Source organism: Macaca thibetana, chromosome 8 (genome assembly GCF_024542745.1).
Source record: "Macaca thibetana thibetana isolate TM-01 chromosome 8, ASM2454274v1, whole genome shotgun sequence".
NCBI lineage: Eukaryota > Metazoa > Chordata > Mammalia > Primates > Cercopithecidae > Macaca > Macaca thibetana.
In genome coordinates, this window is record NC_065585.1 from 114,542,872 (window position 1) to 114,557,982 (window position 15,111).

Here is a 15,111-nt window from a genome sequence, read left to right on the forward strand (position 1 = left end):
GGTTTTTTCCTATGAGGGAAAAAAGAGTAACTTCATGTGTTATGTTTATAAGAAAATAGTTTTCCAAAAAATTAAAGAAGACAGAAGGAAATGAGATTAAAAAGTAAGAATTTTTTGAACCATGGAATAACATCTGTTCCTATTCCCCCAAGGCTGCAAAACAAAAGAAAATCCCAACATGCACTCTGCGAAAACAATTATAACATGAGTGAATGAAGTACATTCAGAGAAGATTTGAAAAGAAGGTTTCTGCTAACAAAAAGAAAAATTCTAAACCTCTTCCATTTGGAGAGAGAATTACATCTTTCATGTAGAAGCCCACCCATTCTGTAAATAGGTGATAGCCTTCAAATTGGAGATCCACATAAAACTGGTAAAATCCATTAGGCAGAAATTCATAAAATCTTGTTAAATGAGCAAGATAATTATTTCTGGTTGTATTATAATAGGACAATTCCACAGTCTGTGACTTATAGTCTACCAGCATTGCTTTACTAATATAGATAGAAATTCCACTTGTTTATAGCAGCTTTATTCATAATTGCCAAACCTTGGAAGCAACCAAGATGCCATCCAGTAGGTGAATAGAGAAACTGTGGTACATCCAGACAATGGAATATTATTCAGTGCTAAAAGGACATGAGCTATTAAACCATGAAGAGACAGGGAGGAACGTGAAATGTGTATTACTATGTGAAAGAAGCCAATCTGAAGCTCCACACTGTATGACTCCAACTATATGACATTCTGGAAGGCGAAACTAGGGAAACAATAAAAAGGTTGCCAGGAGTTGAGGGGAGGAGGGGACGAACAGGCAAAAGCACAGAGAATGTTTTGGGCAGTGGAACAACTCTGTGTGATACTACAATGGTGGATACATGTCATTAAACATTTGTCCAAAAACCACAGAATGTGCAAAACCAATATAAACTATGAACTTTGGGTGACAATGACGTGTAATGTAGGTTCACTGGCATTAACAAAGGTACCACTCTGGTGCTGGATGGTGATAGTGGGTCAGGGGGATGTATGGAAGGCAGCTGTGAACCTAAAACTACTGTAGAAAATGAAGTGGTGGTGGTTGTTGTTTTTAATATACTGAAACTTTAGTTGATTTTTAATGTCTGATCTTAAGTTCTCTGATTAGGGAACTTAATTCTTTACCTTTGTAAAAATTTTTTTGCTATAATTAAATAGAATATGCAGTGGTTTTATCCCATATTTTAGAGATAAGTTAAAAAGGAATTGATCTGAGTACAGTTGGAACATTTGTAAAACCAGTTCAGAACTTGTCTTACACAAATTCTTATGTTTTGGGAATGAGAATCACTAGGTACAGGTAAGATGCACATCTGATAAAATGCATTTACAACTTAAAAACAATAGAATTTGACAGCTAGAAAAGATATATAGAAGCTGCTATGGTTGAATGTTTATGTCCCTCTAAAATTCCTACTTGTTGAAATTGTTACTTCCAAGATTTTAGGAGGTGGGATCTTTGGGAGGTGATTAGGTCATATGAGTTGAATCCTTATGAACCAGAATTAGTCCCCCAATAAAAGAGGCCCAAGAGAGACCCTTTCCCCCTGCCACTATGTGAGAACACAATGAGATGGCATGGTCTGTAAGTCAGAAAGCAGGCTCTCACCAGACACTGAATCTGGCTTGATTCTGGACTTCCCAGCCTCCAGAAATGTGAGAAATAAATTTCAGTTGCTTATAAGCCACCCAGTTCATGGTATTTCGTTAGAGCAGCCAGTTCAAATGGACCTAAGAAAGAAACTATTTAGTCAAAGTCTTTTATCTTATAAATAAGGAAAATGAGACTCTGGGTCACAAGGCTATTTTATGGCAGAAAGACCAGAACATTGAGATTCTGTTACTTCTTCATTATACTACATTTTAAGAAAATAAAATTATGGTAAATTTCTTAAAATTCTGAGGCGCTGTTTTTTTCTTCTGTGTATTTCTTCAGAGGAGATGCATCAAATTAGTATATTTCTTTGGCTGATAAGCGCTCATCAGGCTCTGCCCATTTACTCATTTATTCTGCATGCTTGATTTTTTTTCCCCAAAGGTCATTTAAAAAAACTATTTTTAAGCATTCTTAAACAGCCTAAGAAAACACTTTACCCTGAAAGTGAATAGAGAATACATGTGCTTATTACTAAAGCAAAGACTATGCTTACCAACCCACCATTGTTAGTGAGAATTTAGAATCTTGGCTGACCTCTTACAGAGGTAAAAATCCACCCTTGGTGGGAACAGCTGCGACTGTGAAAGAAGCTACAAATAACATGCTGGGAATTCAGCAGGCACTGTTATTATATCCTGTTTATACTGTCATTTTTCCTATCAGTAGGATATTATTTATACAGACCCCACCCATGAACTTCTTGTTTATCTTATTATAGAAATCCTCTGAATCTATAAAAAGAAACTTCTGTATTTGTTTCTGGAACAAGCACATGTGTTATAATTTTGCACCTCATTACACTTTTTATTTAGCATTTTCTTTTGTTATGCACCACTCGTTCTCATTTTTATCTCAAGGTTGACTTATTTCACATATTAGAGTTGAACTTAAATCTTTTTAAGATAACTTGTTATAAGATTCAGGATAACCACATCCTAAACCTTAAGGTAGATTTCATTAGGTACATATTCTTTGAAGATACACTTGACTAATTTGTTTAAAGACAAAAAAATATGTATATACACTGATGAGGTACTGCAGGGAGTGAGCTCTAGGTGACCAGAAGGCTTCCATACTCAGGTTCACTCTAACCTAAGTGGACCAATTACGAGGACAAGGCTTTATTCAGTTCTACCGCCTCACTATTCTCTAGCTGGATCTCTTCTCTGCAATGAGAAGCCTTGCCCCTGAGTTTAGCTTGATGGCTGGGCAGTCTGGGTAAAAAAATGTTAACACAATAATACACAAAAAACATAGGAGTTCAGTAAATTGACCAATAGGACAACGAACCAATATGGTTATCAATCATCCTCATTCCCCAGGCCTGATATAAACAACTGAAGTAGATAAAGGAAAAATGCAAGTTCCTTAACGGCAAAAATTCACACAGCATTTGTCGAGCAAATGAATTATTATTTTTGGAGAGGGCACACAACTGAAGAAAGTCACACTGGACAAATTTTCACATGTATAGCTTGTGTCAGCATCACCAGTTCTCCTCTTATACTATAAGGTGGCTAGATAAACATGGAATGTTCAGAGTACATGCACAATGCTAGACTCTTTGTGTAAGGAAAGGTCACTCTTGAAGAACACTGCTCTAAAATGCATAACTAAAATGAGTACTAAACCTCAGGGTGATGAACTATGTGTAATTCATTTCAGAAAAAAGGAGAGGTCTGCAAGGACTAAATTGGTCTAGAAGTTAAAATGAGGGTAACAACTGAGATAATCTTGATAAACAGAAATTCATAAGGCTGGGATGAGGAGGTGAAAGATATCTTTGGCACAAACAAAACTTCGGATGCATCCAACTGAGCAGAATTCTGGGAATGGCAAATAGTGAAATTCAGCTGGGGGCATACTGAATAGAGGATGGCAACAAAAGAGAAGACTGGAGTCAGATTACAAGAAATTTCATTTTTTAGACAATGGAGAATCATCAAAAGATATCTGATCAAGGGAAGAGGAACCCAAGCTTTTGGAGTAGAAATGAAGAGGAGGAAGAACAAGTTGGGGTGAGGCTGAAAGGGGGAAATAAGTTTGTAACACCACCAAATCTCATAGTTATGGCAGCAAAAGAAAGGTCCATGTGGTACAATAGATAATAAATGTGTAACTGTATTTTCAGTTCTTGCTTGCAAAAACAGAAGATGATGGTCGGGTGTGGTGGCTCATACCTGTAATCCCAGGAGATCAAGACCAGCCTGAGCAACATGGTGAAACCTCATCTCTACAGAAAGTAAAAAATAGGCTGGGCACGGTGGCTCATGTCTGTAATCATAGCACTTTGGTAGGCCGAAGTGGGTGGATCACCTGAGCTCAGGAGTTCAACACCAGCCTGGCCAATATGGTGAAACCCTACCTACACTAAAAACACAAAAAATAGCCAGGCATGGTAGTGGGCGCCTGTAATCCCAGGTACTTGGGAGGCTGAGGCAGGAGAATCACTTGAACCTAGGAGGCGGAGGTTGCAGTGAGCTGAGATCACACCACTGCACTCTAGCCTGGGTGACAGAGCAAGACTCCATCTCAAAAAAAAGAAAAAATGAAAAATAAAAATTAGCCAGGTGTGTTGGTGCACAACTGTAGTACCAGCTACTCAGGAGGCTGATATGGGAAGATCACTGGAGCCTAGGAGGTGGATGCTGCAGTGAGCCATGATCACCGGCCACTGCACTCCAGCCTCGGGAACAGAGCAAGACCCTGTCTCAAACAAAACCAAAAACAAACAAAAAAAAACAAAAATAAAAACAGGGGATGGCATCATGATGACCATTACTGAGTGAGGTAATGTTAAACAATGCCAATCCACTGAAGTTAAAGTCAGTAAAGTTTACCAGTCTCCTAGAATAGCATTTCTCAAACTGAAATCACCTGGGCTTGTGGTTAAAATGTAAATTATGTTTCAGCACATTTAGAGCAGTATTCAGTATTTCTACAATTCTAACAAGCTCCCAGGTGATGCCAAAAACGCTGTTCCATGTACTATATTTTGAAGAGCAAGATGGGAAAACATATCTTTCAGTTTCCCTTTCCAAAAAAGCAATACTATATTTAATGCATCATGTTTAACCCATTATGGTTTATCCAATGCCTTTAGATATGTTCAAGAAATGCTTTTTAAAGGTATGTTACTATGATTTGTATTAACTAAGGTTGGATGGGTTTCAAAGCTACTATTTTAAAAGTCCTAAATGATTCAAGATTCAGGGAATTCAATACACTAAGAAATGCTTCTACCTGAAAAAAAAAAAAATCAACATTGCAATGCTACCTGTAACACTAAAATTTTGTCTTTTTAGTTTTAGGCTGGCAAACTGGAAGATACTATTGCTTCTAGTAATGGAGGCTGAAATATAAGTACTGAAAGACAACATTTCATCTTTTCAAAGTCCAAATCAGTGAGTTTCACTAAAACCTGCTTGACTTGTCCTTACATTGCATTAAGCACCATAACTTGGTCCTTGAAGATAAAGGTTAACAACATATTTTAAATATCCTATAGAAAAACACCTAAATACTACAACAACTAAACTAACACACTATCCTTTGGTATAAGACTTCTACACCGAAGGATACCTTTAATTAAAGTATTTTACCATAAACAAAAGTGTCGTTTATAAAAATATATTACTAGTGTAATATATTAAACACACACACACACACTATAAAAGATTGGCTGACCTTAGATACTTGGGATGAAATGTAAGACTTCTAAACTCTGGAGTTTCATTTTTAACAAAATTAATGGCCAGTAACAACCTTTTAGGTAAATTAGTTCCAATATGTATCATGGTCTGGAGAACAGAAATAATATTTTTAAATCGTAAGTTATTGTTGAAGATCAGATCCAAGTATTTCATTGTAGAAGGAAGAAAACGGAGGCACAGAGGTTAAAAAGCCCAAATTCACATAGCCAGCTAGTAGAATGTTAATAAAAGGAGGGGAGAATTAATTTTTATATCTATCAATATACAAAGTATAACAACGTTGCAACTACAAAATGTACTTGAAAGAGTGTCCGGTTCTTCTAATGACTAAGGCCCAGTTAATTTTTTAAGGATCTTATAAATCACTGAGATCTAAGAAAGGAAGTTCACACATTAACAAACAAAAGACATCTGCCCCCAAATTTAAGAACTTCATTAAAAAATGCAATCTGAATAGAGAATGACAAAATACACCACATACTAAGGATGGGGCTTGGGTGGGGGTGGAGAATGGGATGGGATATAAAGAACAAAGAGAAGACAATGGTAACTCTTCTCAGTAATGTTTCAAGGAATGCTTTTACATATGCAAAAGTGGTTTAAAAAACAACTTTCTTTACCCTCATGAATCATTTTTTTAACTGTATGTATAATCAGGGATTATACTTGGAGGACTACAAAGCTTTTAAAAATATATAGTATAGAAAGCAGTTGGATGTGCATGTGTCATACGCTCTGTTACAATCAAAAGCAAACTATAGGAACCTTTTTTAGCCACAAAATAGGGAATTTTGTGCTTATTACAAATGCTATAAAGTTTACTAGCACAAGTCAAAAAAAATCACTAGAGAAGTTCAGTGATATTGGAGACAATGGGTTTTAAATCACAGGCATACATAATTATGCCTAAGTTGACAGATCTGCACTGCAATGCAGAAATGCAAGCATTATTCCAACATCTGCACCAGAAGGCAGAGACTAGACATGATTCCAGAATAAAGGGCTCTTCAGCTCTTACCTGTTACCTGTGCAACAACTGCTTGGGAAATCCTCCGATTGGCAAGAAAGGCTTTGATTTCCTCTTTTATCACACTGCTGTCCCTCCTAACAAAAACAGAAGACAAGACCAACAATGTATGTTGAAGGTAGAAATCCTCATCTTTGCTAAAAGAAAGGTGAACCAGAGAGGTGGGGAGAACACAGAAAGGACACAAAAATAAAGGGTAAACAGACCAAACTTGTGTGAAAATATGAAATTACAATGAACCAAGAAACACCAAATATTCAAGTCCTAAAACATCACACCATCAGACAGACGCTTTACTGAAGATCATAACAGATATAAGTCTCATACCAGAGGATGGTTAATCGCATGCTCTGTATAATTCATATTAGGAACAAGGCTGTCATATGGTATATACAAAGTTTCATTACTGGGGAATGAATGTATCTTACAGAGACAGAAATCCTAGAAAAATAAAGAGCAACAACAACAAATTCAGTTGTGAGCAGACTGTGGGCTTGCATGTTAACTACACAACTGCATGAACAATGTTCATTTAAAAACCTTTAAAATGATTAAGGAAAAAGAAATCATCGTTCCCACAACTGTAAAAATGTTAGCCATTTGAAGAAAGGCTTGCCCTTTAACTTCTTTTCCTGTATAAACAAAAAAAGTGGAATCGGTTGAATATAAAGTTTTAGTATTAAAAAGGCATTTATTCATTTTGTATTATATATAAGAATACTTAAAACTACACAATATTCTGTGTCCTTGGGAATACATTATAGACCTCATTTTTCCTCCACTAAAATGCTTGTTCCAAATTTTTACTTAAAGACTCAACAAATTCTCAAAAGACCAGACATCCACAAAAATGACAATGAGTGGCAAGACTTCTGTTATTTCACCAGAACAAGAATTAATAAACAAAAATTATAGTTAAACCCTTAAAACTGACCAATCTCTCTTTCAATGCTTTATCTTCAAAAGGATTACATAAATAGAGCAGTGGTTTCTGTTTAGAGGTAACTTCTTATCTAACACAGGGGTCAGCAAATTACGGCCTATGGGCTAATTCTAGCCTGCCACCTATTTTTACACAACCTGTGAGCTAAGGATCATTTTCAGAGATGGACATTTGCAATTGATTTGATGACAGAAAATGCAAACGATAAACACAAACTAAGCAAAATATTATCCCTCCCCTTGCAATTTCACTCTTCTGACTAGTAGGCCTATATTTTTAAAAACTCTACCCAATTATTATTATTCTGTATTGACTTTTGTCAATAAAAATTTGTGGCTGTTTGTTTTCTGTCTTGTATGTGGCTCTACATGATATCCTTTTTTTTTTTTAATTGAGACGGAATCTCACTCTGTTGCCCAGGCTGCAGTGCAGTGGCATGATCTCGGCTCACTGCAACCTCCACCTCCCGGGCGCAAGCAATTCTCCTGCAGCCTTCTGAGTAGCTGGGGTTACAGGCATGCAGCACCACACCCGGCTAATTTTTGTATTTTTAGTAGAGTCAGGGTTTCACCATGTTGGTTGGCCAGGTTGGTCTTGAATTCCTAACCTCAAGTGATCTTCCTGCCTTGGCCTCCCAAAGTGCTGGTAATACAGGTGTGAGCAACCGCACCCAGCCTATGTCTCTTCATTATATCCTTAAATTTGCCTCTTGGCCACAAAGTCTAAAATTTTTACTCTCTAGTCCTTTAGAGAAGAAGTTTGCTGACCCTTGATCTGAGACAAAGGATCACAAAACCTTAATAATTGTTTTGTGAAAGAACCACAAACTCTTTTTAGGGGTTCACATTTCTCTGTAGACTATTTGGAGGAACTTAAGTATCCTATCCAAAAACAGTGAGTTGTGATTTAACTTGGATGAGGGATTTTAGCTCCCTGATGAGTAGTTGTTACATGCTCTGTTGTAAGACCATGCTCCCTTTGGGGAATTCTGGAAAAAAACAGAGAGGTGATAGTGGTGAGTTTCCAATCTGTAGCTCTATAGTATACTGCTGATTTATCAGTTGGAAATCCTAACCAAAAATATTCTTAAAGGAAAAAAATAATCAGCTACCTAATGCAGTATTTAAATTTTCTCATACTGATCTAGATTCTGGTTAGATTCTTCCCAAAATGCCTGTCTATATTTGAAATATTTCTTTTTTTTTTTTTGGAGACAGTCTCGCTCAATCGCCCAGGCTGGAGTGCAGTGGCACAATCTCAGCTCACTGCAAGCTCCGCCTCCTGGGTTCACGCCATCCTCCTGCCTCAGCCTCCCAACTCACTGGGACTACAGGTGTCCGCCATTACGCCAGGCTAATTTTGTGTGTGTGTGTGTGTGTGTGTGTGTGTGTATTTTTAGTAGAGATGGGGTTTCACTATGTTAGCCAGGATGGTCTCGATCTTCTGACCTCGTGATCCACCCATCTCAGCCTCCCAAAGTGCTGGGATTACAGGCGTGAGCCACTGCGCCCAGCCTGAAATATTTCTTTGAAAAACACGCATTCACATTTTATTTAAAAATTGTGTATACAAAAAAGAAAAACGTACAAATAAATATATTTTAAAGTCAAACAAAATAATTGCTGACTAAAATGCAGGTAATGTAGAACAAAAGCTTTCAAATGTGCATCGATAATCAGTGTGCAAGAGATAACTTCAGCACTATTTCAATTGGCTTATATAAACAAAACAAATCATTTGGTTTCTAATATAACTATAAAATTAATCTGAAAATTTTTAAATAAAGTATTGCATTTCTATATATAGAATGATCTTCTAGGAAAATGAAGCTGAATTTAAAAAAATATTTTTTCAGGTTAAATTAAAAAATGTACCTTTGTGGAGGAAAGAATTAAATAGGTTTTTTGACTAATTTACATTGATATTTAAATCAATTTATTTCAAATCAAATTCATTTAGACACTAAATCATACAGAAGAGATAACACTCAATTACTGAAATAGGAAATATCCAGTTTGTAAATTATTCACAGCCTTGCAGCATGATATTATTAAGGACTGCACAAGACAGAAGGAATCCCAAAAATATGTCAAACAGTAGCAATTTTCATTTTTAGATATTTGACAAGTTTCTAAGTATCAATAATGTTTAAAAACATAGAAATAGACAGACACGGTGGGTCACGCCTGTAATCCCAGGACTCTGGGAGGCTGAGGCAGGCGGATCATTTGAGGTCAGGAGTTCAAGATCAGCCTGGCCAACATGGTGAGACCTCGTCTCTACCAAAAATATTTAACAAATAGTTAAATTTAAACAAATAGTTAAAAAAAATATTTAACAAATAGGTGTGGTGGCATGTGCCTGTAATACCAGCTACTCAGGAGGCGGAGGCAGGAGAATTGCTTGAACCCCAGAGGCGGAGGTTGTAGTGAGCCAAAAACGTGCCACTGCACTCCAACCTCGGTAACAGAGCGAGACTCCATCTCAAAAAAAAAAAAAAGAAAAAACTCTTTACTGCTTTACCAGAGAGCTTTTTCAAAAAGCAAAAGAAAAGACTTAAAAGATAAGGGTGTGCAAGGGCAAGACATTTAACAAAGCTGGGCCCTGGCTGTATCATCTGATAAAATAAAAGCATTGGCCAGGTACAGTGGCTCACTCCTGTAATCCCAGTTACTTGGGAGTCTGAGACATGAGAATTGCTTGAAACCAGGAGGTGGATGCTGCAGTGAGCCAAGATTGCGCCACTGGGCAACAAAGTGGGACTCCATCTAACAACAACAACAACAAAAAGCATCAATACTCCCTTCACAAGGCTTTTAAAATTTGTCTCCTAGCAATGAAATTAAATATTGTGTGTATACATATGTCTGTAATACATAGAATCAAAAATTCATTGCAAAATTTTTTTTGAAATTGTAAAAATACTAAACATTGACTATTATTTTATAAAACTTCAGAAAGGTTCCCAAGAAAAAAAGAAACAAATGATCTGCTGTAATCATATAAGACCGAAGTAAACATCTGTACCAGGTACTTTAAGGTGGCATTAAAAGAATTCTATACACAAGCAGTGATGTGTCATTTAGTTGGTTTCACTAGGTATTTTCAAAATACTAAACACATTCTATTTTCATTGTGTCCAATTCTCTTAAATATTTTTAAAAGTTCCATTCTAGTGGGTTAGCTTTGTTGTTCAAACTTTGACATCACCTCCTTCCCTCATTCTCTCCTCATTCAGCCTTCAAGGACCTGCTACTCCTATTGTCCTCATTGTAATCTAAGAATCACCACTTTGTTAGTGTAAAAACTTCATTTACTCTAAATCTAATTATCTCATCTTCTCCCACCCCTCACTTCCTCTCTTCATCTGCAATTTTACATCCTCCTTAAAAAGAATAAATCCCCTCCTTCCTCTCTTATAAAATCTCATACTCTTCAAGATTTCTATGCCTCAAGTCTTATGGAATTAAAGTGAAGAGCAGGCTGATCTTGTCTTTCATTCCACAGCTTACTTACTTCAAGATAAGATACCCACCTGACTTGTAGCTAACCAGTTCAAGTCCATGTCATTGCCTCCTACTTCCATTTTGAAATCATTGCCATGCTAGATTCATCTGGTGATTTCCACGCCAGGATGAAATTCTTCCTTCCCACCCTCCATTGCCATTATTTTTATAATTTGCTAAACTTTCACTGTTACTTACAGACCTTTCTTAATATCTGGATGAATTCATCAGTAATGCCTCTTTGTGGAATCCCCTTTTACTAAGACACAATTTAACTGTCATCTATTCAAAGAAGTTCTCCCTGATCTTCACAGCTAAAAAAGGTATCTTCTTGCAATGGCTAACTTTAACATTTCAATACTACTACTCACATGCTAATATATTACATGCTGTTCTGTATTATGGTTGTTTCTAATCTTGTCTTATCTCTCCTACTATGCTGTAAAGTCCTTAGTCCTTTAGCACAAAGATTGTGCCTTATTCATTTATGGGGTTTGCATATAATAGAGCTTAATTTGTTCAATGAATGAACAATTCTGTAGTTGGAGAAAAAAGGTTGTAAAATGGAAAGCCCAATCTAGATAATTTATAAAACAGCTTTAAATTTTTATTCTCAAATAGATTTAAGCTTACCAAATCAGAAAGGAAAAGAATTATTTATAGTAGTTCGAAATGACATTGCTTCCTTTTCTAGAACAAAGAATAATAAAGACCACCTGTTTTAAAAATGATATGCTTTAAGATCTTCCATATATTCATAGTTAATATACACTGTACATTTTTTAGGATCTCTGAAAGGTAATCATCTATCTGAAAGACTTCCAGAGATGAAGCAACACCTGCCAAGACAGACTATTTCACACTTGGAAAAATACAATGATGTACAAATTTCTTTCACATTTGAATAAAACCTATCCCCATACATTTTTACCCATGGAGACAAAGTATAACTTTAAATTTTAAAAATTCACTCAAAAATAAAAGTTACTATATACGTATCAATAACATAGTAACTGGATATCATGACCATTTTGTCTTATCTACAGAACATGCACATCCTGCCTATGCAAGTAAAATACTTAGCCTATAGATAACCAACTTAGAATAAAGCCTCAGTTTTATACAAAATACTAACATATCATAAAATTTAGTACATGGGTGGTTAAGAATAATATATTTAATGTATGGCATTATTAACAAATTCTGATAAATTAAATTATATTTAAATTATATCATAATATGTACATAAAACACACACTAGTATCTATACACTATATTAGCAGATGTGTATACACACATACCCCTACACATATATTTATATATTAATAGATACATTTTTAAACATTAATATGTAAAACAGTTATTTCTGGCTTTAAAGTCCTTCCTAAAATGTTATATTCAACAATCTGTTAAATTCATATCCTAGTTTACCTTTATTTTTTTAACCTAACTCAAAAACGAAAAAAGTGAAAGCTACTTTCTCACTGTTTCTTAATGAGTTGATAAGGTGTACAATTATAACTTGATGAAGTTATACAAAAAAATCTCCATTATGGGCTGGGCACGGTGGCTCATGCCTGTAATCCCAGCACTTTGGGAGGCCGAGGTGGGAGGATCACTTGAGGCCAGGAGTTCGAGACCAGCCTGGTCAACATAGTGAAATCCCGTCTGTACTAAAAATACAAAAATTAGCTGGGGGTAGTGGTGCACATTGTAATCCCAGCTACTAGGGAGCCTGAGACATGAGAATCACTTGAACCTGGGAGGCAGAAGTTGCAGTGAGCCCAGATTGCACCACTGCACTCCAGCCTGGTTGACAGAGTGAGACTCTGTCTCAAAAAAAAAAAAAAAAAAAAAAAAAATCTCCATTATGTATCTTGAAATTTTTAGGAGTGAAATTTGTAAAGTGAATGAATTATAAGATTTTTAAAACTACGTCTTATGTTTGAGTTGAGGAATGTGAACAAGCAAGAGGTGAAGCACACAGGTAGAAAAGGAGACAGGAAAGCATTCAGATATCCAGGCTCCCCCACCAGAGACCACCACTTCCAGCGGGCCTATAGCATCTAGTGATCAGCAAGGGCAGTATATTCCTAAAAGAGCACAGAATACTCAGAAAGATCCACCGCTCAAAATATTTCTCTAACATTCCACTAAATAAAAATTCACATGGTAAGTGATTGTTTTGAAGCAGCAAATATCATGGGGGAGGGGGATGTGAAGCCCATTAAGGCAATTCATACTTTGTCTTATGTTAATTAACCACCTTTCCTAAAATCTTATTAAAATCTACAGACACGAAAAATTTATTTGGAGAGGCAATGTACACTAGTGATATATTGATAATAAAGACATAATTTAGGCTCTGCCACTTAATATTGAAGTTCTCTTGAGCAAAGTATTTAATTTTTGTGAATCTCAGTTTCTCTGATCAACCTCACATCATGATTTTAATAAGTGACAATGTCATCCAATAAACTTTCCCACTGATCCAAGGATTGTTATTATCTACAACCTGAGAAGCGTAAGAGACGGACACAATGGAGGAAAGCAGGAGTGCAGCAGTGGGTGAGGGTGCAATGGCAGAGAACCAGAGAGATCTAGAAGGACCATTGAGACCCCAAGATGATCAAGAGAACCCAAAGGAGCAGTTCTAATAAAGAAGCAGAGAAATGGAAAAAGATCAAGTGTCCTGATTAAGCGACAACTGGTAGTACATAAATACTGATAACAAAGTATAAACCTGTATATATTTCACAGTGAAACTGGAATGGGTGTAATTACAGGATTTAACTACAAATCCCAGTCATTGCTAAATAGGTTTTCGTTTAGTTTGAGCATATATTTGAATTAAAACATCATGCCAACCTATGAGTTAAAAGTCAAGTTTTTAGACCTTTATTTTTCCAAACAATCTTCTAGAGACTTTTACTAACGAGCTTTCCCATACTTCTTGTTAGTCTTATACACGTTTAAGAATTAACTGTTATGTCAAAAGCTTATCAAAACTGATGAACAGCAACACCACCGAAAAAACCAGGTTGGCATCCTTTTAAAATTTTTGATATCCTCTCTACTCAGAATAATTAAAAGCTAATCTTGTTATGTTTCAATGAGTGAAGTAACTTCTTTGCCCAAATGGTTCTCCCTCTTAATCTTAACAACGTTAAATTCAAAAGCAACACCTGAACTTCGGTCACTTACTTTAACACATGAAAAAGAATTCAAACTCAAACTGATCTCTTTTATTTTTAACTTTTAAAAAAATTAGCTGAGCGTGGTGGCACATGCCTGCAGTCCCAGCTACTCGGGAGGCTAAAGCAGGAGAAACACTTCAGCCCAGGAGGCAGAGGTTGCAATGAGCCGAGATCACACCACTGCACTTCAGCCTGGGTGACAGAGCAAGACTCCGTCTCAAAAAAACAAAACAAAACAAAACAATGACTTGTAACTGTAACTGCTGTATCATATTATTCATTACAGGTATTAATATTATACTTTATTTATACTGTATCTGAAATCCAGATAAAATAGTTGATTTAGCACAGAATTTCATATAATAAAGATCTACCTAAAAATAAATTCAGGACAGTTTGAAGGATATTTCAACATTGTGGTACTATTGGACAGATCTTCCAAGTGGCAATATTATGTGTCACTACTATTCAATCTTGAAGTTTAAAAATCTTTAGGAAGAATTATAAGATACTTACAGGTACTATTTTTATTTCTGACAAATTCCTGCTACAGTTTCTTTCATTATCTACTGTAGCTAATTTATTTGCAGGCTCTTTCCCTTCTATGGTAGTGGAAATCTACTGAAAACAATACCTTTATCATCTCTATTCCTAGAGGAGTTTTTACAAAACTCCTCAATTCCAACAAAAGTAAATAAACTAGTATGAACTCAAAGTCTCCCAAAACCTGTATTGTTTCCTAATATATTATTCTTATTACATTGTCTTACCCGTCAGTAATTTTTATCAGACTGAAGACACGCCTTGCCTTTTCTACCCTTTACTAGTCCCTTAATTTTAAATAAAGTTCCTGTATTTTAAAAACAAATGCTATTCTTTACCATTTAGGTCAAGGTTACCCATTCATTAAACATATTAGGCCCTTACCATGTGCCAGGGAAAGTTCCAGATCCTGGAGGCACAATAATGGAAAACACATGGTGTTACCCTCAAAGCGTCCCAGGGTCCAGTGTGAAGCCTTTCCTAATT

At 36.0% G+C, this 15,111-nt stretch overlaps 1 protein-coding gene across 11 annotated transcripts in view; it reads right to left on the reverse strand.

Annotated features, from left to right (window-relative positions):
* HMBOX1 (homeobox containing 1) overlaps window positions 1-15,111 on the reverse strand; it is a 176,300-nt gene that overhangs the window by 79,473 nt on the left and 81,716 nt on the right. For all 11 annotated transcript variants that reach the window (XM_050802525.1, XM_050802524.1, XM_050802520.1 and 8 more), the window contains exon 4: window positions 6,428-6,513. In XM_050802525.1, the coding sequence (XP_050658482.1) occupies window positions 6,428-6,513 (86 nt within the window). The remainder of the gene's footprint in view (window positions 1-6,427; window positions 6,514-15,111) is intronic.